Source organism: Platalea leucorodia, assembly GCF_965183815.1.
Source record: "Platalea leucorodia genome assembly, chromosome: 5".
Classification (NCBI taxonomy): domain Eukaryota; kingdom Metazoa; phylum Chordata; class Aves; order Pelecaniformes; family Threskiornithidae; genus Platalea; species Platalea leucorodia.
The window spans coordinates 29,253,952-29,279,397 of record NC_138827.1 but is presented as its reverse complement, the minus strand read 5'-3'; the positions used below and the strand labels follow the sequence as shown (position 1 = coordinate 29,279,397).

The 25,446-nt window shown below is 37.6% G+C and overlaps 1 protein-coding gene across 4 annotated transcripts in view; it reads right to left on the bottom strand.

Annotated features, from left to right (window-relative positions):
• LOC309590531 (BEN domain-containing protein 5) overlaps positions 1-25,446 on the bottom strand; it is a gene marked incomplete at both ends in the record, with an annotated part of 962,813 nt that overhangs the window by 344,865 nt on the left and 592,502 nt on the right. For 2 of the 4 annotated variants that reach the window (XM_082311813.1, XM_082311815.1), the window contains 5 exons: positions 7,644-7,804; positions 11,707-11,920; positions 16,406-16,554; positions 22,719-23,094; positions 24,767-24,900. The exons of 1 other annotated variant lie outside the window; for it this stretch is intronic. In XM_082311813.1, the coding sequence (XP_082167939.1) occupies positions 7,644-7,804; positions 11,707-11,920; positions 16,406-16,554; positions 22,719-23,094; positions 24,767-24,900 (1,034 nt within the window). Of the gene's footprint in view, positions 1-7,643; positions 7,805-11,706; positions 11,921-16,405; positions 16,555-22,718; positions 23,095-24,766; positions 24,901-25,446 lie in introns of those variants that run through there. One more of the 4 variants, XM_082311816.1, reaches the window with a different exon arrangement.

The window sequence follows — 25,446 nt, the reverse complement described above, 5'->3', positions numbered from 1 at the left end:
GTTAAGTCAGAAAAATTCACAGAGAAATAAGGCACAAGTTGACCAGTGAGGGTAGTTACCCACGGGAATAAACTACTAAAGGAAAAGATGGATTTAACACTTTGATGCTTTTTCAAGACTGCTTGTTTTTCTAAGCAGCATGCTGCAGTCCAGCCAAGGTTTCTCTTCAAAGGAGCAATCTAGCAAAGCTTTCTGACATGTTCTGCAGGGGACCACACCATCTCATCGAATGACCCACCTACAGACGCCCCACAGCCTGCAGTCTTTCCACCCACCTTTAGGCAGCTCGACAGCTAAGAACATCCTTCTCAAGAACTGTACTTAGAGCACAGAATTTTGAAATAGCTCTTTCTTTCCAAGATCAACAGGTGGCTGTTTTTCATACAGTAAATGGAAAAAGGGAGTCCCAGAAGGCAATTTGAAGTCATAAATCAGTATAATCTGTCAAAGTGCCTAATGCTTTCCATTGCTCATCCGATGGAAATGACAATCCAAACTTAGGCACTGCAATTAGGTGGGAAACTTCCAGGCCATTGAGCCTCTGAAAAAGCAATGAATCCTCTGTTTTGAGAAATGAAAGTGTTTAAGAGATACTGCTGAAAGATCTGCTTATTCCATCTTACCGCTTTGAGACCTTCATATAACAGTAAAATTTTCTTTGCTACAATCTATGCTTCGGCACAGCAAGGAAAAAAGAGGAAACGCTGCTATGTGAAGTCCCTGAATTGCGAAGTCTGCCTTACGGTGACAGCAGTACTACTCCTAAGGAAATGCTCTAGCTCTGTGTCACTTTTCTCCAAGAATAACAAGCAGGTATTTCACTTCAGAACCCTGCTGACAACTTGCAAGGCAGGAATTGTGAAACACTTCCATCTCCTTACCTTTAAGGCAAGCACAGAAGACTGACTCCCACTTGCAGAAGGAACACAGATGAAGACCAGGAAAATAGACAGGGCTGGCTAACATCAGGAAAATTATCAATTTGTGGATTTACATAGCATAGACAGTTTTATACAGAACAACAGTACATTACATTTGTAAACATACAGCTGAGTAACTCCACTAGATAGAGGTCCCTGGCTGCAGAAGAAAATGCTGATTATTCTACTTACTAAAGGTTAAATTCTTGGCACGTAAGAGTGATTGGACTTTTTTAATTAATAAAACTTCTCACTGATTGAAACCTTAAATGCCAGTCAAACTGCTTGAGATTTTGCTATTTGGCTACTGACTTCATCTAAATTGCACATACTAATTATCTGTGGGAAGGTAAAAAGGCCTACGTGACCCCTCCAAACCTGTTCCTAGGCTTCCTGTACCATCAGACATAAGGTCCTCCTCCGCATTTGGCTGCTGCTGAGTGGATCTCAGTTACTTTTTAAGTTTAGGAATGCCACAGAGTGGAAGCTACACATATTTACCAATGTGGCAACAAACAATCTTTGTTGGACGAGTTGCCTTTAGGGGACTGTACCTAAAGAAAGGACACCCTCTAGGTTGTCCTACCCTGTCCTAACAAGGAGGGTGGTTCCTTGCACTGTGCTCCAAAGCAGAGGTGATGCTACATCACCTTCACCCCTGATTAGCCCCAAATTCTACATCCTCAATTGATTATTCCTATAAGGATGTGCAGTGAAATGCAGAACTTACAGTGTACATTGGTCTTGGAAGGATGAAAGCATCCTTGCAAATACAAAGAAACAAGCAGGTGTCAAAGCATTTTAATAAACAATGCAGGAAAAAAAAAGTAAAATCCTACTTTTAGGAGTTTTAGGTTTTCATAATGTAAGACTCTTCAAGAAATGGAAACACAGAACATTAACTTGGAGGCAGGTGCTTTGCCCCATCCACCTCCGATCCTGCTTATTTTGAGAATTATTCTTTACAAGGCACCTCCATAAATCCTGCAGAGCACTCCGTACGGAAAGGGAACAATACAGTGCATCAAAACAGACTATTTTGAACTATCAGTGGGCTGATATTCCAACTCAAACATCTAGAAATATGTCTCCCATTAAACTTCTATTCTGCTAACACAAGAATAATACGAAACACATGAAAATACATTATTTTTTAAAAAACTAAACTACAATTCAGTAAGATTTCTATAAATATTTGGGAAGACTTTAAAGATATATTTGACTATGAAGAAAGAACATGAAACTCTCCCATATAAGCTTTTTCAGTCATCTGAGTCTCATGTGGAAGGGGCTGGTACCAGTGTGATATGGCACTATCAGAAATATTTCCTCTACTGCTGTCCCAGTACATCCTTCACACCAAAGGGTGTTCACAGCCAATTCTTCTGACAATCAGCCAAACCCATGAAACCTGCATCTTTCTCCACTCCAAAAGCATGAAAGCTCATGCTAACTATAAAGGATACACAAGCGCCAACAAGCATAATTTCTTATATTTCTTCTAGCAATTGTTATACTACAATAAAAGTTAAGGCACGCCCAGCCCCCCCCCTCCCTTGGGCGTTCAGTAAATTTTCTGTGACTCTTTAATTTCAAATCACTAAAGACTAAAATTTAATATGAAAGTAGGTAGCCCAATTCATTAAAAATATATACTAATAAAGAGTTTAGTTCCATTAAGGTTTTACTATCAATAAACAAGGAATATAACATTACTATAAATGTGGAGGAAATAATTTCCTTCATAGGAAGTTTTCTAGTCAGAAGGCAGCACAGAAAAAAACCCTTTAAGCTCAGCTTCTTCCTCTCCTCCCAGACTCACTTTCACATCTGTTCTGATCCAGACATAATGGAACTTTGTCTGATGTCATAGGTGAAGTATATTCATCTTTATGATAAACAAATGATGTCACAACCACAGGACTGTGATTTCACTGCAAGACTGAACAAGTGGGTATCTGATGCACAGAACGAAAATTTTTGTTCAAACATAAAGAGCAGAAATAATTGCAAAAGTAAAGCAAATGAACAGCCACGTAAATTAATTCCTTTTTGAATCACTGTCCCTGTTTTCCTAGTCCAAATGATTCTCCTTTCCTATTTAGGAAGCCTGAGGGGATGAAAAAGTGTCCAAGATGGTGAAATTAAAAATTAGCTACTGAGCATGAAACATGCAATGATTGCACTTCATAACATTTTTATTGCCTCAGTGTTGTATGAATCACTTCACAGTTCCACACTGTTACGATGAAAAAAAATGACACCAATAAAGTCTAAGCAATTGATGTTATGACTTCATCAATCCAAGACTAAAGGCATGCACAGAATGACAAATATTTTCAAGAATAGCGAGAAGACTACCATCTCCTTCTGAAGAAGCACAAGTTTCTCTTTTGTACCTTTCTGAAGAGTGGCCATTCTCATACCAAAAGATGGAATATTGACATAATCCTCAGTATAGCTCCCTGTGACACAACCTTACTTTCCCTTTCAGAAACAGTGCAAGTGTAGGTTTCTCGAGAGTTACAAAGGCAGCTAACGCACAGTTAGGCTACAGCTAATACAGAATGTTCCCAATTCAGCACATTCTCAGTCCTTTGGGGTTTTGCATCAAGATGGTATTATTTTAACAATGACCAGCACTTAGCTTTATTTTTTAAAGGTCTACAAATTCTGGAAGTGTGAAGCTGAATTATCTTTACGATTTCACTAAATCCAAAAAAGTTAAATCTATTGCTACTTAAAACTTCCAAGAGGACAATAATCTATGCTTAAAACAACAAAGCCGCATTGTAGTAATCTATCAGATACAGCATCAAAGGTACACTGCAAAGAAGTGACCTCCCACAGGGAGACTGTACCTTCTTTTGACAGTCATGCTCAACAGCTAACCAAATGCAACCTTAAATTCCTTCTACTTATAGGTCAACTTTGACATGACTAAATAAGTATTTCAGTCTGGCTGTATTAAAAAAAAAAAAAACAACCAAACAAACAAAAAAACCCCTCCCATCTCTGTAAAGCACCACTAAATCCAAACCTGTTCTGTAACAGCAGACCCCAACATTTTTTTTTTCTTCTCTCTAACAAATACTAGCTTTCTTTTTTTAATTGAGTGGCTAGACATCTTGACTGAGGTATTAATATCTCTGGTAGGATTCTTCCCTTTAATATAGAAGGAATTCCATTTAAATTTGTAATAGGAAGCTCATTTCCCTTATAAAATCATTAATAGAAAATAAAGCCCTTTTTGTTAACTCTAAACTTGCTTCCTTGCGAGTGTGCCAGAGGCACTTTAATATGCATCAGGTCATGAATATCACAAATTACAGCAGCAATGTGTGGTAACAAAGGATCAGATTATTCATGTAACAGTAATACCTTCTTCCTTCTTTGATAAAGGAGTAAACAGTATGCACTAATCTCTCTGGACAAAAAGTCAGTTCCTCTTAAATCTGTTTTTCTGACAGTCACAAATCTAGGTTTACAGTATGAAGTAACGACACAGCACAAACCTTAGAATGATGAACAAGGGGTATGACGGTATTAAAAAAAAACCTACTTCATTTTATGTCAAAGGTCTCTCCTGTTTCACCTGAGGTACAGGTATGAAGTTAAGCTAGAGAAGGGAAAAGTTAGTAGGCGCTATTTTCACATAAAATTTCCTATGGTAGATTCATGGCAGATGCATTATGAACAAAGCAAAACTACGTACAGGCAGGCACAATCACGGAAGAATTAATGTATCAACAAGACAAGCATTGGCTGTAAATGCAGTATAACGTAACTCAATGAAATTCACAGTTAATTTATCAATCGGTATTTCAGTACAGAAAAGCACACCCCATTGAAGTTTGTATTTTTCCTTGGGTAATGCTGGAATACACGACAACTGTAGGCCTACTTCCCTACTTGAAACACGCACACTGGGGAAGACTTGTATGGTCTTCATATGGGATCACAGGGAGGGAAAAGACAAGAGCAATAACCAAATATAAGTGCAAAGGTGTTACTCATACACACCTGTTATCCATTACAGAGTCCTCCGCACATTGCCTTACAACTACAGTGTGCAAAACTGGCTTATTATTAGCAAAAACTTATTTCCATAAATCCAAAGATTTAGTTCAAGTTATAACACAAAGAAGAGGTAGATTACTTTTAATACATCCTATTCCTTTACCATAGCTCAACAAAGCTTCCGGTGATGCTCACATTAAATGCCAGTTGCCCAGGACACAGTATTAGCCCCCCACAATACTACACTTCAAAGGGAAGTTAACCTTTTTGTGCCACCCAAATACTCCTGTTGAACTCCGCTAAAAGCTGTCTGCTGGACCTGGGCTGATAGAAACTTGAGGAAGAAATGAATGAAGACTTCCAAGATACCTTCCCCAAAGAGAGAACTGAAATTCTTCAGCAATATCCAGCATTAACATCTGATGGGACAAGTCTGTCAAGGAGAAGCCTTAGAAAGATGACGGTGGTTTTGCAGAAAGACTTAGAATCTCTGATTTTGGGGGCTAGGCTGGAGTCCTAACTCTAATTAAATTCTAATCTGCTTTTCCAAGGTTTCATAAAATGCTGTCTCAAATAGGCTTATCTTCTAAGAACTGCAGCATCATCTTCTCATTAAAGAATCTGTTACAATGAAAACACATTAGTACTAAAGCCACAAAAGACTGAGGAAATTATGGACATTTTTCCCCCAAACTAGTGGATTGTCCTAGTATCACTTTAAAAAAAAATTGTACATTTGCAAGTCTGCTTGAAAAGTAGGAACTTGCTGTTTAAGTGTTTCTTCAATGTTATCTCTATTTTGTTCTTTAATTAATAAAAGGATACATGCACTGACATTATAAACACTAATTTGCTATTTAGCATCCCAAATTAGGAAGCATAAACATTTATGCACTTCATTAAACACTACCTAAGAACACTTTGAGATTAACAGAAGACAAGCTAGGCTGTTAAACGCAATTTCAGAATATGCGCAAGCCACCGTAAAAAGACACTCCTCTTCTTCCCATCCCTCGCTATGAATGCTCCCTGGCTCCATCCTATTGGCACCAGCCCTTATGAAATGAACCTTGGAAATCAGTGATATCTGACACATCTGCACAACCACAAGTGCCAGTTAAAGGGAAGGGAAGGGAATGCAGGGACACAAGCAGCTAAAGTGGGGCGTACTCTTTTGGCAGCACAGCATACTTAGATTGGAACGAGCCAATCACAAAATTGCACTTTAGAAAGCATAAACCAAATACTTAGGCCCTGAATTAAGACCTCATTTAAGCACACGTGGTGTACAGGAAGAGACAATGTGGTGTTTCTCTCCATCTCTTTCGAAACAGGCACTGCAGTTCTAGCGCGTCTCCTCCTCTCCCTTCCCCTCTTTCCTCCATCCACCCCAGCCCCTTAAAGAATCCTTGCATTGCTCCTTTCAAATTATCTACGCATACAGGACATTGAAATAGGTTTAACGTTAGGATATACCAGTGCTACAGGAAGATGATAAGAAATGGTAAGTCTTTCAAAATTACAGGAAGCAGAATTTCTGTGGTAGAAAAGGAAAAAATGCTGATACTCAGGAACAGGCAGCCAGAAAGGCAGATAATCACATCTGCGTGCGTAAAACAAATGGAAGGTTTACTAAGATCGCTAACATAACAAATCCTCAAAACTGATCAGTACAGGCCCTAAGTTATCTCTACAAACCTTATTCTCAAAATCATGCATGAAACAAGACTTCAGGTTGTATTCTTTCACTTACAGAAAATAAGGTATAAGTCAGACGACAAATTATTCCTTATAACTTTGGATTGCGAGTCTAACTTCAGTGTAGAAAATTATTTTTAATTTAAATTTGTGCTGAAAGTGTTCACTGTTAAATTATGGACTCAGAGGAAATGGCACTAAGTTTTCTATTATACATAATCTTGCCATAGTGTGGCAATCTTTAAATCATACAGTGTTTCAAGAACAGTAATATGGACATACTGAAGAGCTTTGTACCATAACGCGAAATCTGAAAAGTGCCTTGGTACCTGAAAAAGAATTGCTTTTAATTTTTTTTTTTTTTTAATAAATTATCATGATTTTACAACTTACAGCTTTGGGTTCCTTGTTTGTTTTTTGTTTGTTTTTTTTTTTTTTTTTTTAAACTATGATGGCAATGGTGATCTAACTACAAGATAATAAGTGAAAAAGAAGCGTTCTTTGTGTTTTTGACCAAATATATTGTTAGAGATCAAAACAAAGATTTATAAAAACAAACGATTAAAATTTCAGTTCAGAAAAACACTTTGTAAAATACAATAAAATCCTTTTCAATAGCAAAGAGGATTTTGTACAGTTCTTCCTTCCAAGCAGATATTTACTGTACCTAGATCCACTAACTCCAGTCAAACAAAATGTAGGCAAAATGGGTTGGTGTTTGCAGAATTACAACCTATATACAGAACTGCAGGTAACATACTGCAACTCATTGGAAAAACCTTTGAAAATCCACTGTTTCATTGTGAGTGGACTTACAATATATCTTACATTATTTAAAAGCAGGTTACACCATAGAAAGGCTTTTGACAGAACTGCTCAAAAACCGAATCAGTTATAGAAGGAGAGTAACACTTCAAGTCAGCTTCTCCCACCAGCAAAAACACCACACAAATCAAAAAACAACACTTAAAGTAAAACACTAAGACTTTATTAAAAATCCAAAATTTATTGCAAATTGTACTTTGCACTTTCCCTCCTTTCTTCATTTTTACATGATTTATTGATATCCATGATTTTTTCACAGATGTACTTGTTGACTTTGGAGAGTCTCTGTGCAATTTCAGTTTCATCCACAGTTTCTTGTGCTATTCTATCATACAAACATTCTGGGGAGAAAAAAAAAGGAAAGAGCCATTAGGACATTTTTAGAAAAGAATATAGCCCTGTGTTGGGCTAACTACTCAAGAGACAGCACCGAGTAAGCACTGTGTATATTTGTTGCAAGACAACAGAAGCTTTCATTGATTCACTGGCTATCTTGTTAAAGACAAGATTTTTCACCAGGCTCGAATCTTTGGCATGACCAACTTCCAGTTATGCTGTGACTATATTAATAGGTTTTCTATACAGAAACAACGTCAAATCCAACATTTTACAGTGTCAGTCTTGCCTGCCTAACTCTTGTATTTGTCCATATCTCCACAGCAGATTTAGAATCTTCTCCCAGCTGAACCGACTCACTAGAACCATTATCTACAGTTCCCGGTGAGTCACTCCTACCTTCACACTTCCACGATACGAAGTAAATGATAATGGTTAGGAAGAGAAGCAGTACCCAGTAGGAGAAGACATTAACTGATTTATTTTATTTGTTAAATCTGTCCAACATACACTAATGTCTGCATCTTTATCAGACACCCTGTCCCTGGGCGTATTTTGCTTTTATTAGTAGATTATTCAGGGCAAGAGTCATCTTCTTGCATGTTTGCACAATGCACCTTGTAAACTTAACCGGAATACAAAAAGCAAGCAATAGTAATAACTGCAAAAGCAATGAAGACAATGGAAGTCGAGACAATTCTGCTCTACAGTCAGTAGTTCCGATGCCAGAATCCTGCAAAGGCTACTGAAATCAGAGGTCGTGCAACACACTCAACTCCTTCGAGACAGGCAGGTTTTGGTTTTTTGTTTTCATAACCAGAACAGTGTATTTTGTTGTGTAGGCTTCCCATATTGATTAAACCATCTCTGTTCTGCTTTGCCTAGTAATCTATTCCAGTAGCCGTTTATTGCTTCATATACAGAAAGCCACAGAGATTATCGCTTAATTAACATGGTTTATAACATTTCTAATGCGTCACATTAAAAAGTTATGAAAATTAAATACTCTGCATGCTTTGTAGTTCATTTTGAAACCTCTCAGAAGTTTTATAAAAGGTTATTTTGCATTAACAAGGTTTATAACAGTGTTCATGCATCATACTTTTTATAATTTCTTTATTACATACTACACAGTAGGGATTTTTAAGAAGCTAGAGATATCAGACACATTAAGAGCTAATACTGTCGATCAAAAATCTATTTTAAATAAGTTAGTCTGTGTCCACAGAATGATGAGAACATCTAAAACAATGTGACTTTTATGTTGTAAGATGTACTAAATATAAAATAAATAAAATTAATCAGCATGCAGCCTGATAGCTGAAATGCTGATCATCTGTAAACTACGATTTGAAACACGGCACCTGAGAAGAGGCATGTCACTGAGAACCTGAAGAAACCCAGTGTGTTTTCAGGACATAAACTTGTACTACAACAATCTCAGGAATACTCCCAAGTTGTGGTAGATACACCTAGTAAGGTGAACTTCCAGTAAAAGACAGGCTATGTCATTAGTTTAGCCACAATGTCAAGCAAAGAATCACTGGACAGAACTCATGCATCAGCTGTGATTCTTAAAGTCAGTCTGACCCAGATAGATCCATGATCATCACAGTTCTTCCTCTTCCATCTCTTCCATTTCTATGGGGGGCTGGAGAGATAGTAGTTTAGAAGTCACATAAGGATGCTAAGGGGCTCCAAAGAATGATTTGGGGGTTCTGCTTCTTCTCTGTCTTTTGGCTTTAGAGGAGCATACAGATACCCCTGCGTATTTCTGACTGCACCAAAGATTCAAGTAGACCTCAAAGACTAACAAGGAGCTTTACTTCTTTCTGTGATGCCTGATGCAAGTCATTGGCCATGTAAACTCTAACTTTCTCGCATTTCACTATTTGTCCACTCGCTACTCATTTGTTTTGTTTTGTTTTCTTCTCCATAACGTAACAACAACTTCTTATTTGATCATTTCCAGCTTTCCAGGAAACACTGCTGGCATGAAGGCCTGCTAACACTGACGCAAATGCAAAGGACACAACAACGTGGAAAATCATGGTTATGTGCTACCCAGTACCGCTGATACAGGAAGTCTGTCTGCTGCCACCTAAAACATTGGCCATGCAGTTTAACTGGTTCAAGAAGAGACTGTATAGTCTTAAGTCCAACAAAAAGGGAGTCAAAGACAAGGTGAAATAAACACTAGAAGGAGGAACATGTAAAACCAGGGCATGGTACAGTAGAATTCCAATGGGGGTTGAGGCTGGAAGCAAAAATATGACAGAAAACACAGAAAAACAAGGAAATTGGGAAGAGCTGAATTGCTGGAGAGTGTAAAGGTATGGAAGAGAAGAAAGGGAAGGGCCCTATCTGCCTTTCACCATGTACCTGTTGGAGCATATTCCCAAACTCACTATAGTCAAAACAAGGGGAGTTAGAAAAAAGCTATCATTTAAAGGGCTCAAGCAACAGACTGGCCCTGAATGAAGTAGAGGAGGAAATTCTCACATAAGCAACCTTGCCAGCAGTGCTGAGGAGCAACAGCGTCCAGCAAGGAAACTAAGCAGCTCTTTGCAATGGGCCAGTGAACAATAACCCCTTTTACTGCGTGTTTCGAAGTATGCATCTGGGTAACCAATTCTCTTTTCCCATTAGGAGCTGACAAGGGTAGCCACAGCCACAGAGTGGTTTCCTTACGTGGCCCATACATCATTACTTTGCTACATGTGTTAGGATTGTACCAAAAAGTCCCAGCCAGAACTAGAAAATAAGTATGGAACAGCTTGCACTTCCACATATATTCTTAAAGCAAATTAGTAAAAAAAAAACCCATGCTTTTTACTCATTTCTTACAAACTAAGAAAGGTGACAGTACAAAGATCAGTTTCCAACTTTTCCCCACACAACACAGACACACGCACACACTCAAAGACGGATCACATTTCTTACTTCCAAAACATGGTACTTGCAAGGCAGATTACAACAGCTCTTAAAGAGTTCATAGTTAACAGCACATAGCAAGTAAGAACAGGAAATGCAGAATAATGAAGCTCAATCAAATGAGGAGATTTCTTTCAGCCCTGCTGCAGTTTAGTACAGACACAAAACCTAAAAATCCAATTTTGGTGTGTATTCCATGAGGAACCGTCTCAGTTCTGACTTAAAAAGAAGCCTGGAATACCAAGAGAGACAGAAATGAATGCGAAACACAAGCATAATGATACAAAGGGACTGAAATTCACTATTCATTTTAAATGAAGGAGAAGGCCTTCTCTCTCTCAAAGTACTACATACATGGACTCAGGCTTGCAGTTACTGAAAGTGTCATTGCAATTTTTCCTGCCACATAGGTCAGCAATTTACACTTCCTGTTCAAATTCCAATTCAAGTGCAACAACTAATTTTTACTATTTCCATTTTCTCCATTTAAAAGGGTAAAACTATTCTTTCTCGCCTTTGAAGGTATGCGTATTTTTATAGTCACAGCTATAATGGTTTCTGTGCCTCATGCCAGAGTTGGTTACATTCTGGATGAAAGAATGTGGTAAAGCTACTCTCAGGCTTGTTAAAAGGAATATAGGCATTTTAAAAAATCACTACGTTGTGAATGAATTCCAGAACAATGTGTTGCTCTCCAGGCTCTAAGTCCTGTCCTGCAAGTGGTTCAAAGTGATGATCTTCTTGAACCTTACTGTATAAGTACAACTCTTCAGCTGTGAAGGCCTGCACTGTGCACAGCTATTGCAATGTGTTTTACTTCTCCTGGATATGTACGCACTTCACAATGCAATAGCAATTTGATTTACAGTTTTTAATCAGTTAATTTTATATGAGCTGAAAAGAAGCATCTTTCAACTCAATGATTAATTAGTTAAACTCCAAAGCAGGAAGCAAAAGTTTTCAAATAACCTACCTCTGACAATGCTTAATTTGTGAGGTGAGAGAGGTGGCTTGGGAACGGCATCTTTCTTTTTTTTGGTTGCAACTCCTGTGACACTTCTGTTCTTGAGAACATCTGTTCCCCAAATCATAACCGCTAGATTTTTTGTATACTTTGAATCTCCTTGTGTTACTTGCAGCTGGTGCCATTTCTCCTCATCTACCCAAATTCCACTGCCAAGATGGACCTAGAAGGTAGTAATAATAACAACTTATCTATGGTATGTAGCACACAACAGTATCCAAGTGCTGTAGGAACATTAATATTAGGTACTATAATAACAGTAATTAGGGCTGAACAAATCCATTTTGCCTAATTCTGAAACTTCTCCAACTTTGTGGGTCAGGGAGTTCAAGTCAACCTCATATAATATAGTTCCTCTTCCTTTTTGTATTCAGTTCTTTTTACTCTCTACTTATTCCCCCCGCATAGCCTATCTCCTGAAAGACTATGGTCAGGAACAGAGATAGAAGGAAACAGTAAACACATCCAGTATTATAAAGGTATGCACAGCATATAAACCAAGCAGTTGCACCAGCCTAATTCAGGAGCAAGATGAAACATGGTCTTTAATATGAAAGCTTCCCTTTGGCTGAAACAGACTTCACCCAAAGCATATTTTGGAGGCAGTAGAGAGGGAAATATTTCCTAAGTTGCATTCTATACCTGTTGGCAAAATTCAGCCTGAATTGTTTAAAGTAACTAGAAGGGGAGAAGGGATTTTGAGAGCTCCAATTTCAATATAAGCCAAGACAGTTTGGAAGCTTTGTAAAACTTCCAATTTTATCATGAAGCTTGCCTATCATCTATCACCTATCAATCTATCCGGGTAAATACTGTTTTGTGGTAAGGCAATGACCTATTGCTGCAACACCATAAACTTTCCTCTATCCAGACAATGGGGAGCAGAGAGATTTCATTGAAGTAGTAAAGTAGGATAATATGGGTACTGGGCAATGCAGTGTGGAGTCATTGTAGAGTCTCCAAAAGGAAGCTGCTCGAGTCTAGTTGTGCTTATTAGCCTTGCTCAGCATTGACTATGCTGGGTTGACTCCCACAGAGCTACACTGTATCTCTACCACAAGATTCCCAGTGCTCCAGACTTAAGATGAACGCAGGACAAGAATCTGAGTACTGTCCTTGGGCTAGCACTACATATGTTTGAGCTGATAGTCCTCCTGATAACCAGGACACCTTCAAGCAACAGCAAGGAAAATAACTCCACTAGTAATAAGCACAGGTCTGACAAGAGTGCAACCAGTAAGCCCAACTGGACGCAAATGCTGGCCCTGTGCAGAACCACAGAGAATCATTTGTATTGTGTATGTCCATGCTCCTAATTCCTAGAGTAGTGCAGACACCTGAACTACCTCTGCACACAGAAAGCTTTGTTCACATGGTGAAGAACTTCATTCGGTTGGACCCACACTTGCTCATCATCCATGACAAGCTAATGCATGACCTAGCTATTCTAATTACTGCTAAGAGTTCACTGCACTGGAAAGGAAGAACATAGAATTTACTTTCAGGTAATTCTGTAAAAGTGCAAAATACCAAAAATATGCACCAATTGGATTGTTATATCCCAAATATAGGTTTCATAAAATCTGATCAAACGGAGGTTCTTTCTGTAACACTAGTACTTTAATAAAAACTTACTGCCTCCTCACAATTAAAAAAAAACAACCTGTGAACAAAATTCTATAGCAAAAATATATTAGGAGACCCTGTTTGCCTTAATCATTTTGCTCTTAGTTTTTTGTGGTTTTACGCCTTTCATGTGGCATTACACAAACTGTGCCTGCTACCCATACAGATCTGAACAGTATCACATAAGTCCCATTAAATGCAATGAAAATTGGACAAAGCTACTGTAAAATTTTATATACCCATAATTTTGCTGCCTGTATTCAACCAAACACCATTTTTCCTTTAAATGGAAACCTGTTTTAATTATTAATGAGGGCTATAACCCGAAGAAATTTTTTATTACAACTGCATCCTTCAAAAGCAACTAGTTGTTTAAAAACTTAAATAGAAAAATATGAATGGTTTGGCTACCAGCTACCTTATAAAAAACAAATGAGAAGTCTAACTTCCTCAAAGTATAAAACCATAAAGCAAGCTGCCTCTCCTGCAGAATTTTCTACACTAAAGAGATTCTAAGAAGCTTTTCACAAGTCCATGTGGTATTTAGATTTCATAATGGACAGAAATGGAACTACTAATAAGCACAACACGAACACCCCTTTTCTTCCTTCCTTCTCTGTTGTTGAGCCTCTTCATAATTCCTTTAAAGAATTCGCAGTCTTTTGGTGCTCTCTACATATTTTGTAAGACAAATTCAATCAGAGGGAGAAGTCTGTTACAGTTATAATTCAGTTATTTCCATTTTGATATTGGAAAGGTTATCTGTAAAAATTAGTGTAAGTTACTTAGAAAATAACTAAGATTAGGAATGTTGTGACATGCCAAGTTTTGGATGCCTGTATTACATTAGTTGTAGAGACTGCTGTATTTGATCAAAAATCTGATTTCCCTCTGCCAAAATTAGGGTTTGTCTTTGCAAAAGATTGTTTAGTCTCTTAAGATACTACATTATTCATTAGCTTTAAGTAATTTGAAAGAAAACAAGCTGTAGCAAATATTTTTAATATTTATGTTTCAGACAGGTCATCTTTTCTTTGAACATGCTTCACTTATTGAAAAAAGTTATCACTGGTATGAAACACCTACGGTAACAGCAACTATGTGACAGACAGCCACAGACACAGAAATCTTATGTCTCCCTTTTTCTATTTCTAGCACTGTTACGGCAAGGAATTTAATCTGTCCATGTCTCAGTTTACCTCTCCATAAAACAGGCTTGGTACCGTTTCCTATTACTCCCAAAGCTATGGGAAGCTTACTGTACTCCAGATTCAGAAGCCATTTCCTTCTTGCTGGAAGAGCTGCCCCATGGGCCAGACCCTTGGCTTGATGAAATCAATGGGAACTTTACCCCCAATTTCAGCAACTGCAGGATCAACCTTCAAGCATAAGGCAACATAAACAACAGCAAATTCAAAGCAATGCTCACCACTGTTAACTGTGCTAACATGCGCAATATATCTAAAATGTGTCTCAGAAGATGAACTCTTTTTTTTTCTTTCTTCTTTTCTTTTCTTTAAATGAATGCCATAGGCTCTTTTTTGGTAACTGTTCTCCCTCTGGAGGGGAGAGATTTATCTGCTTTGAAAGAATCCTACTAAGATCAAATCCGATGCCACAAAGGGCGAGATTTCTAAAAAAGTATTTCAACTACTCTAGTGGCACACATCAATAAAGAAGTAATGAAAAAAAGGCATAAATAAGAAAAACTGAAAAAACACCCTCCAACGCTCTAAATACATTATTAGTTCACATTTCTGGCATCTGAGCTGGCTGAAGCGCCAATAAATAGGCTAACTTAAAGAAAGACCAAAATTACAAGAAGAAAGTTAAAGGGATATTAATATGTGTAGAGACAGAGAAAACTTCAGCAACAGAAGTGCTGAGAAGCTGGCAGATGAAATAAAGGTGCAGGAAAAGCTGCATACAAATACTAAAGGACATACCCTATCCCACAGATGGTAAGCAGAAAAAAAGGAGGTAAACCAAACTCTCACAGTAACATATGCTAAGTTTTCATTGCACAAAAATACACAAAATATACAAGCAAATGACATGTTAAATATATTAGGCAAGAAAAGCTATCTGAACCAAATACCTGTCAAAATGTCAGGATTATACTATTTTTCACATGCATTTTGTCCTCAACAATTATGGCGAATTCATCTTCAAGAATGACAGACATTTGTGCAGTCAATCTTGTAACACAGATCTGAAAATGTAATATTTCATGCTATTCTATCAGTAATTCCACTGTATCCCAAAGCTGAAATGGATGTTTCCTCCTAAAAGGTTCTCAGATTATGGTACCAAATGCATACATATCCTAAGAAACAACACCTGCATAGGCAATTCTGAAGGACATACAGTTTTGTAAATAAATAGTGTTCATTTAATGATAATGGCAACAGCTGTAAAAGCAGGCCTCAGTAGATGAGCAGACAATGTGTTAAACATGGTGAAGTCTGAAAAATTATCAGTCAGGTTCTGGCAAACTGTAGCTATATGGTATTTCACCAATCCTACCAGATTCAAGGGAGCCCATTTTCATTCCAGGGTTCATAATTATCTACTGGACTCCAATTCAGCCAAAACATGAAGGCTTCTCTGCAATCAGACTGCAGCACACTAAAAACGTTAAAGACCTTTTAGGAAAAAGTATTTCTGTTAAAAAGGCTAATATAACTTTATAATGTGAGTTACTGACTCTGGTTTGTATTTCGTGGATTTATGTATGTCACCAATTGAAGACTATGCCAATGTGCTTGTGCATGCATATTTAATAATTATATTCATCGTGTTACACAGCATTCAATGCTCTCATCACTGAGGATGTTTTTCTATGCTGTTCCTAGTTGTGTAATTTCATAATTTTCCTCAGCATAACAGCATGCCTTTATAAAAACTGAGTAAGTTCGTATAAGCTGCAACCATGCAAAACCCCTGATATCATGAAAATTCCACAAGAAAATCACCTGATGGACATTTACAAAATATTCATGCTATATTTAATTTAAAATACCTTTCCATTCTCGAGAATATACTTGTCCATTACTGGAACAGGGGCAGGATAGTACGTTGATGTATTTGCTTCCTCACTGAAGGTCTTCTGTACCTCAGGTTCAGGCTCAATTGATTCTGGTTTTACTTTTTCAAGCTCAATGGCAGGTCCTAGACAGTTAAGAAAAGAGAGCTGTCTGCTATCCCAGAGAACATGAAATCAATCACTTCATCACCCATGGTTAGCATAAAATAACACATTAGTAATGTTCACTTAAAAGTTAGAAAGAGTCTAACCAAAATCCTACTTCCAAACGGCAATAAATAAAAGCAGGATAAGTAACTCTGCTTTATAAATATTAAAATGGTTAATTTTAATTTAACTGTTTATTTTTATTCTTAAAGCATATGGACAATTACAGATATGGATAAGACTGCTTCAATGCACACTACGGAAATTACGTTAAAATGACACTGAAACTATAAACCAAAAGCAACAATAGTAATTCTTCAAGTAAGAATTACTATATAGTTCCATAGAAACCTGCGTAATTTACTGTGATAATTATATAAGTTATCCATATAGAATTACAAATTTTATAGAAATTTGAAAACTCTGTAGATATAACAGAGGTATATTAAAAATAGTGAGGATCTACAGAAATGCTATAAAGGAAACAGGCTTAGGCTACTTATGCTAAAGTACCATGCATAGAAAGAGTATCCAAGGTTAAAAAAAAAAAGCACATAAATTAGAATTTTGACTGTCCAATCCATCCAACACACTGATTTTTATTTTTAATGTAATCAACAAAAATTAAGCACAGATTGAACAACAGAATACTACAAAGCATATGTTTGAGGCTTCACAGGAGCATAATTATTTTGTCAGTCATCAACTTTTCTTTTCCAGATCAAACTTATAAAGTGTTCCTATAAAGAATAAAATAAAATAATTTGTGAACTGGATTTCATCGTTCCATTCATTGCAGCAGTTAGACCAGAAGTCTAGGAACAGGCTACGGCCCCAAGCTTATTATTGTCTCTTGATGCCTGTCTCTGGGCTCACAAGAAGCTCCAGCAGTCACTGAAGTTCCACGCAGGGGCGGTGGTTCATTAACACAGCAAAGTTGCCAGGTTAGACCCTGGACACCACGGTAATCAGCCACTTCCAAGAACTTTAAGGATAAACTCACACAATTGTAAGAACTATATTGTACCAGACTGGTGCTGAGAGCGCTGCAGCACTCTGTAGCCCAACCTTGACATCTTCCAACAAATGACAATTCAATCATCAGGTCACTGTCACTGTTCAGCATCCCTCCTCAGCGGTTGTACACATAGATCAAGCCCTGAATTGATCTAACTCTGCAAGTCAAGTCTTGAGTCGCGTTATCTTAAATAGCTCCTGTACCTGGAACAAGTAAAGTATTTATTCCTCCTACTTCGCGCAGTTTCATTTACAGATTATTATACAAAGATACCTGCATTTCCTCCATTGTCAGCATTTGACATTTACCCTATAGCTTATTCTACACCTACATAGCCAACTAAGTGTTCTCAGCTGACTGCCACTTGACACCCAACAACAACTAAAAGTTGTCTTGGCAACTCAGACAACCCTATACTGCAGTGCCACCAACAGAGTGTCTTAAGAGCCATATGCAATGCAAGCATGGCGCAAATTGAGAAATCACAAAAAACATACCATTTGCATTATAATTTCATGGTCAACTTAGTCAGCACCTCTACTATCATGTATATGCAAAGGTATGACCAAGACTAATTAAACTTTCTGTACTTGAGACTGCTAAACTGATTCAGATTGGGGGAAAGACCTGAATTGATTAAACCACCCAGTCTGCACACATCTCAGTGTGGGCACACCTGAACAAGCAGATGCAGTGACGTAATTGCCAGTGTGAACTTAAGAAGGGATCTTTTAGTTGACCTTAAGAACACTTTCTTCAACAAAGTGCTATTTTGAGCTCTCTTATACTTTGAAAGTCACTTTGAGGAAGACATCCAAGTACAACCACCTTCTTCCTAGAAGGAAACACTTATCTCAGTTTTAAACGCTTTTACTAGTTGTGATTTACTGTTTTGTTTATAGTCATATATTGACACAGCTGGGATTTGGTTTCCAGAGTTCCCCAAGACAGACAGTTGATTAAAGTCCACAACAACCATAGCTCTAACAGGTCAGAAAAACCTCTGTTGCAATTCATGCTTTACTGCTTGCCTCGAAGTCACCAACAGAAAGGTCTTAAAATGTCGTCTTTTATATTCTACTCGTTTTTTCTTCCCAAACAGAAATCTGCCTCTAACTAGGTAGTCTTCACAGCTACTTTTACCAACTACTAGAATTTTCCTCTCTCTGTAGCTCTTATGCTCTGCATCTTATTTTAAAGATGATGAATGGGACATATAAAAATATACACCACTATCTAAAGGCTTAATTACCAATTATGTAATAAGGATGATAAAAAGAAAAATAAAGACAATTCTTCAGAGTGCAAAAAGGAAACAAATGTTTTATTTCAAAATCTTTCTCCTTCTGACTGTAAAGTTTCCATAATATCTGAGAGGCCAGCAACTTCAAATACAGGATGAAAAGGCAGAAGGCTTCCCTTCATCACCTCTTTTCCTCAAAAATGCATCTTAGGCTACACACTACTCAAAAATTAGTAAATAAGCCAAAATAAATTAACTGATAAAGTGGTCAATATACATTTGTAAGCAGCAAGCTGTTTTTCCACATGGTCTACCAGAATTTGAACGAAAACAACAGGAGTCTGAGAAGGGGAAGTATTATATATATTGTACTTCCTGCTCCTGTACTTGATAGAAACCTCTTACTTTTTTTTAAATCAAAAAGCCACACATATCTAGAAAAGCTGAATAATAGTAATTCCTTACATGTGGTAAGACACAAATGCCATTTCATTCTCCCTATCCTGGTGTCAGTCCCAAGACACTGTAAACTGGGTCACTGAAATTAAACTGGGATTAAAAATAACCACCTGGGGTGCTGTGTGTGTGTTGATGAATGAATGTGAATGAATGAAAGTAAATATACTCCCTGAGTTTACAGCAACACTAATTCTTAGCAATATAACATGAAAACACAGTATTTATCAGGGAGCGAACAACACCCAAACGTTATCCCTGATACAACTTTGCTACTTCTGGCCATATACAACCATAGTAAACTGCACAGATCTTACCCTGGAGACAACTATTTTTTTTAAGAAGTTATTGAAATTCTTATCTTTTGCAATCCAAGGACTATTTAAAGTTAGGCCTACAGGCAAGAGTCAGTGATTTAATTCTCTAAATCACCTTACTCTCTATTGATAAAAACAGGGCAAATTAGTGTGTTTTCAGGTGCAACAGAACAAAGACAAACTGCAAAGGCCTATGATCGCGGGGCTTCCCGATCCCAAAGCAGGCAAGGGAAAAGAGGCTTTGGCTGCACACGTTCTTCAGGGAGCTCAGACGAGGGATACCGTAACCTCTTCCACGACAGTCACATCATGTTCCCCCACTGCTTTGGTCCCTAGAGCCCTGGCCAAATGCCTGGCTCCTCCAGGAACGGATCTGTTGGGCAACAGCATATTGAAATCATGAAGAAGCTTCCACATATCCCCATGGATTAGTACTGATTTCACTACTGTCATTTGCCACATCTGCTGTCAAGGCTCTTTTAAAACAAAGAGCAATTCGGTGTCACCATGTGGAAGATTAAGAACCCCACTCTTCCCACAAGAGTGGCTCAAGTTTAGTAGCAGAGATGAAGGCCTAGGTCTAAAGCAGAATACATTGACTTCTAGCTTCTCACTGAAATCAACATATTGATGGTGAATTAGAAGACTGAATACTTGACTGAATGTTAGCTCAAGAGGCTGTTCTATATTTGATCTGCAAGTTTAAAATGGCAACAGGCACGCGTTTCCCACAGCTGCAATTCATCAGCACAAAACAGCTGTCATCTCATGCAAAGAAATCAGAAGTCTCTAAGGTGAAACAGAAATGCAATTAGTTTGCATTAAGTCCAGCCTGCTAGAAGTGCAGTGTAACATAAATTACATGTAATTTGAAACTCTAGGTTTAAGAGATCACTGCAACAACCGAAGATGAATTCAGGATGTAATCTATTTTCTGAACAATCTTCACAGATTGTTCACATACCCAAACACACCTCATTTATAATCTGGAAAAGTAAGGAAGACTAAAAGGAGTCTTTACATATCTGTTTCTTGATTAAAAGTAGCACTTTTTCATACTGTCATCAGACTCATAATTTATAATTTGCTGAAGATGTCCCCCTTTCTAATCATTCATAAGTTTTGTACTGATCTTTCTAGAATCTGGTTGTTTCTCTACTGTGAATGAGGCTACAAGGAAAGGGAAGCGTTATCAGCGGTTAATACATTGAGTCTTAGGAAACACACATCCTAAGAAGTACACGGCCCGCAGGGCCAAATTCTACCTTTGTCATCCATGAAGAATTCCACACAAGTAATAATAACAAGGGATTTTTTTGGAAGTTACCTATAATTCACACTTGTCCAGGTATGTGATTAAATTAAAAGAACTTGTATTCAATGTAATCGAGATTTATTTCCAGCTGTAAAGCAGGTGCCAGACTGATACAATGGAAATTCAAGCCCCGTATTTAGAGAAAATTCAGCATTTTTTCCAACAGGTTTTGGGTGTTTTGTTGAAGTTTTTGGGGTTTGGGGGGTTTTTTTCTTTTTTTTTTTTTTTTCCTTTTTTTCTTTTTCTTCTAAGCTTTCTTGATTCAGCTCAGTAAAAAAACACATCCCTTCTTTCTTAAAGTGAAAGAAACGAGACAGAATTCAGAAGCTGTCTTCATTTCATTGCTGGTCTCACCACTCAAATTGCTGTCAAGTCTACCAACTAAATTGGTATTTTACGCTGTTCAGCCCCATTGCCTACTAACATCTGGCTGGTGCTCCATTCACATAAATTCCAGCTAACTACTTGCAGATGAAGAAACATCTTTCCATCCAAGGAAAATTTTAGAAAGCTCAGTGGAATCTACTGCCAACCACATCGTGTTTTTCAGACTGCAGAAACCTTGCCTACTTAGTTTTATTTAAGAAGTTAACTAGAATGTTTATAATAAGTAATGACATTTTAATTATGCATAGTGTAACAATGATGAGCATTCACAATCAAACACCCAGTTTAAATCATCAGATGCTACTTCAAGAACCTTGCTCCAAACTTGCGAGCACACCTTAACACATGCTACAGCACAGGCACATGCTCTCTCGACTTCAGGTTTATACATGAATGTAACTCAGATCCACATGCAAATTACATGCACTCATTCAAGTCAAGTAGAAGAGCCAATATCCGATTTACATGCAAAAATTAAGTTTCCAGATACACAAAGGCAGACATAAGAAATAGCATGCTAAGTTTGGATGCACAAATTTTAACCCAGTTTGAGTCACCGAGCAAATCTTCAACACAGCAGTACCACATTCTAATAGCAAATAAATATAAATTAATAAAATATTTGAAGGTATTCCAAGGGTACCATCTTTAATGAAAAGGATGAACTTTTTATTTTGTCTTTTTTTCCCATTTATTCCAACAGAATGGTTAAATAATTGTTATAAACCAAAACAAATGAGCAACTAACTCAGGATATTTAAAATTTAAATCCAAATTACACAAACCTACATTTTGTAACAAGTGTTGATAAATGGGACACTAATATAAAAAGTTATTTTAATTATTCTTTAACAATCCATTATTTTTTCAAATAGCACGGCTGTTTAAAGCCACTGCTAAGAAGTTCAGGAATATAACACACACTAATGAACTACTAATGGGAAGAGGGGGCAGAAAATGGAAGGTAACACAGTCACTTACATAACAACAAACAAAATCCCTAACTGAAATGAATAAAATAGTATTAGCCCAAATATTCATTCCGCTGCCTTTTCTTTCTTCTTTTTTTTCTTTTTAAACTGGAACATATTGGTATATTTTGCAGATGATGCTTTATTATCTTTTTCAGCATATACTGGAAGGTCAGAGACTCTTTAAAATACAGCTGCTTAAAATGGAACTCTGATTCAACCATACCAGCACAAAGACCTCTACTATCATTAAAGAAAAACCCAGACGTACATAGCATACAAATTCAACACATATTGTACAGCCATAGCAGAAAACCCTTTTAACATTCAATGTCCAGTTTAACAACCACTGCTATTCTTCACATACACTTCCATTACTATTGACCACACCTGAAAAATTCATTAAAACTAGTCCCATTTAAGTCCGGCACTTACCACTACCTAGTCTTAGAAGCAGTACATCCTGGAGTCTCCTGTTCAAGTCTCTGAGCTCTTTCATTTCTGACACGAGTGCCCCATACTCCTTTAGCTTCTTTGCCTGTTGCACAAGCTGTCTCCGTGTTCGCTCAAGCTCCTGCTGAATGTGTCTCATTTCTTCTTGTTGCTGTTGGTAACTCCTCAGCAATTCTTCATACAGAATCCGAGGAACTACAGCATCGTCCATGTTGTTCATGCTTTCCGAAGTCTCCATAAAAGCCTCCTCAGGGCTGGAAGTATTACTGAGACTCATCCCATTCTGCTTTTCAAGGCGAGCAACAACTGCTTCAATGCTTTTGTGTGTACCTTCACTTTGTTTCCTCCCATCTTGTCTCTGCATGTTACAATAAAAAATAAATAAATTAGGAGAGCAGTAAGTTGTAATACAAATTGGGAACCATTAATATTCTTGTTTTCCAAAAAAAGCAGGACAAAGCCTGCCTGCAAAAATGTTTTGCCTAACAGATTCTTGTGGATATACATCGTAACTTTCATGCACACGTAATTCAGCTAAATGCATATACAAACTTCTGAGGAGTTAAAGGTCTTTCTTTCTGCACTTGTGCAACATTTGCAAGCTGAGTGTATATAGGCCACTTGATTCCATATACAAAGATAATTAATTTCTTAAAAAAAAAAAGTGGAACTGGATCTCTCTTCCTTTAAAGTTTACCCCTAACATTTAGATTTCCGACAGCAATTGATTTTCTGATAAGTAAGAGAAAGAATCAACTATGTGCTACGTTTGTCACCTGTAATGACATCAGAGATGAAGCGGCATACCATACAAAGCTGTTGTGAACAGAGGGCTTGTCCTTCCCGCACTTTGGGAGACAAAACCTTCTCTGACTATTCCTCTAGCACGTTCACCCAAATGCCTGACACAAGTGACTTAACACTACCAGCAAACACTAAAAGGGAATTGAAAACACAGAAGTTGGAGACAGAATATATCATCCAATCTCATCTTCCTGATCAGCTGATTCCTTCTATATTAGCACTGCATTGCAGAGGCTTCATCTCCTTTGAACTCTCAGCAGAAATTTACCTTCAATCATCTGCACAAACCCTATGAATTGAAGCACACCTCTTTTCTGGGGCCCAGATAGTGGTATTAAAATGTGACAGTATGGGTAAAAGTCACTAAGTTTTATTGGCCAAATATGGAAAAAGCATTTGAACTTCCAAGCAACTGCAAGGAAAGCAAATGTAGCTCATAGGTTAGAGACGAGAAGCTGACACTATCAATTCCCATACCACAATGTCCATGAGTAATGTGGCAGAAAATGAGATTATTTGATGTTACGCCTGCTCCACGCATGTTCTTTAAAAAAAAAAAAAAAAAGCTGGCCCACCATAAAGAAATGTACTAGTATCATTCCTGCAGCTGCAAAACACATGAAGCCACAGAGCAGTATTTTATTCTGAAGGTTGGCAGACTTTTAAAGAAATCATTTGATATCAAAAAATAAATACATTTACATAGCAGGTTTCTGGCATCTGGACCTAAAAAGGCAACTGGCAGTTATAATGGAGGGATGCAGTCCTGTCAATTTGTCTTCTCACCCACTGCTGTAGTTGGGAAGTCTCAGAGCACCCCTTCCAATTCTAAACAAGCAGCGCGCAATAGGCCACAAGTGCCACCGAGAACAGCTGCTCGACATTCATGTAACTGGTGACTTTTAAAGCATTCTGGGCCAAAGTGGAAGAGCATTGTTCCAAAAATCTCAAATGGCAATTAAACTGTGCAGACGGAATAAACAGGGAAATGTTCGATTGCACACAAATCAGGTATTGAAAACCCATACCCCACCCCCCCACACAATTTGACCCCATTTCACCAAACACAGTGTTTTAAGGGGATCAAAAGCAGGCCTGGAATTCTTATGCTATGACGTCTGTATATGCCCCAAGCACTTCCAAAAAAAAAAAAAAAAAAAGAAAAAAAAGAAAAAAGAAAGTAAAGGGGGAAAAAAAAAAAAAAAAAAAAGGAAAGACTTCAGTACCTTACTGTGTCTAAGCTCCACATCTTCTTCCCCATAATCTGTAACCTCCCCAGCTTCTTCTACGTGATTGAGAGAGAGTTTGGGGATTTTAATTTTCTTCTGCATCACACTGTTCTCAAGGTCAGTTTTGTCCTCTAAAATGTATATTAAAAATAAAATTTTGTTACATTAATCAGTGTTCTTACTTCCAAATACTACATGACTTAGGCAAGACCAGTTAAAAAAAAAAAACAAACCTCCCATGCTTCAATCCCCTCATAATACTATGATCAGATCAATCCATGGTGTAACTCAACTGATGCCCACTGATAGTTCTAGAGTTTCAACAGGGGATCAATCTGGCCAAACACAAGAATAAGTATTGTAAAATGCCAAGCTAAATTCATGTGAGTGATCAAAAGTGTCAATGAGTAGCTTGTACTATCACTAAAATAAGAGTTAAGGATGCTGTAAATAAAACAACTTCCGAAAAACCATCTGTATTGCTTTAAATTATGTTTACCAACAGTATTTTCATATTCATAATCTGTTGCTGCAGTTCAAACTCTGCTTAGGTTTAAAGTGAAAATAAACTTGGTAACTGATCCTATATTCAACCAACATCTGCCAGCAGTACAGATCTATTTGCACACACAGCAGATTCTGTTGTTCTGCAAAGCGCAGGGCTGGGAAAGGGGATG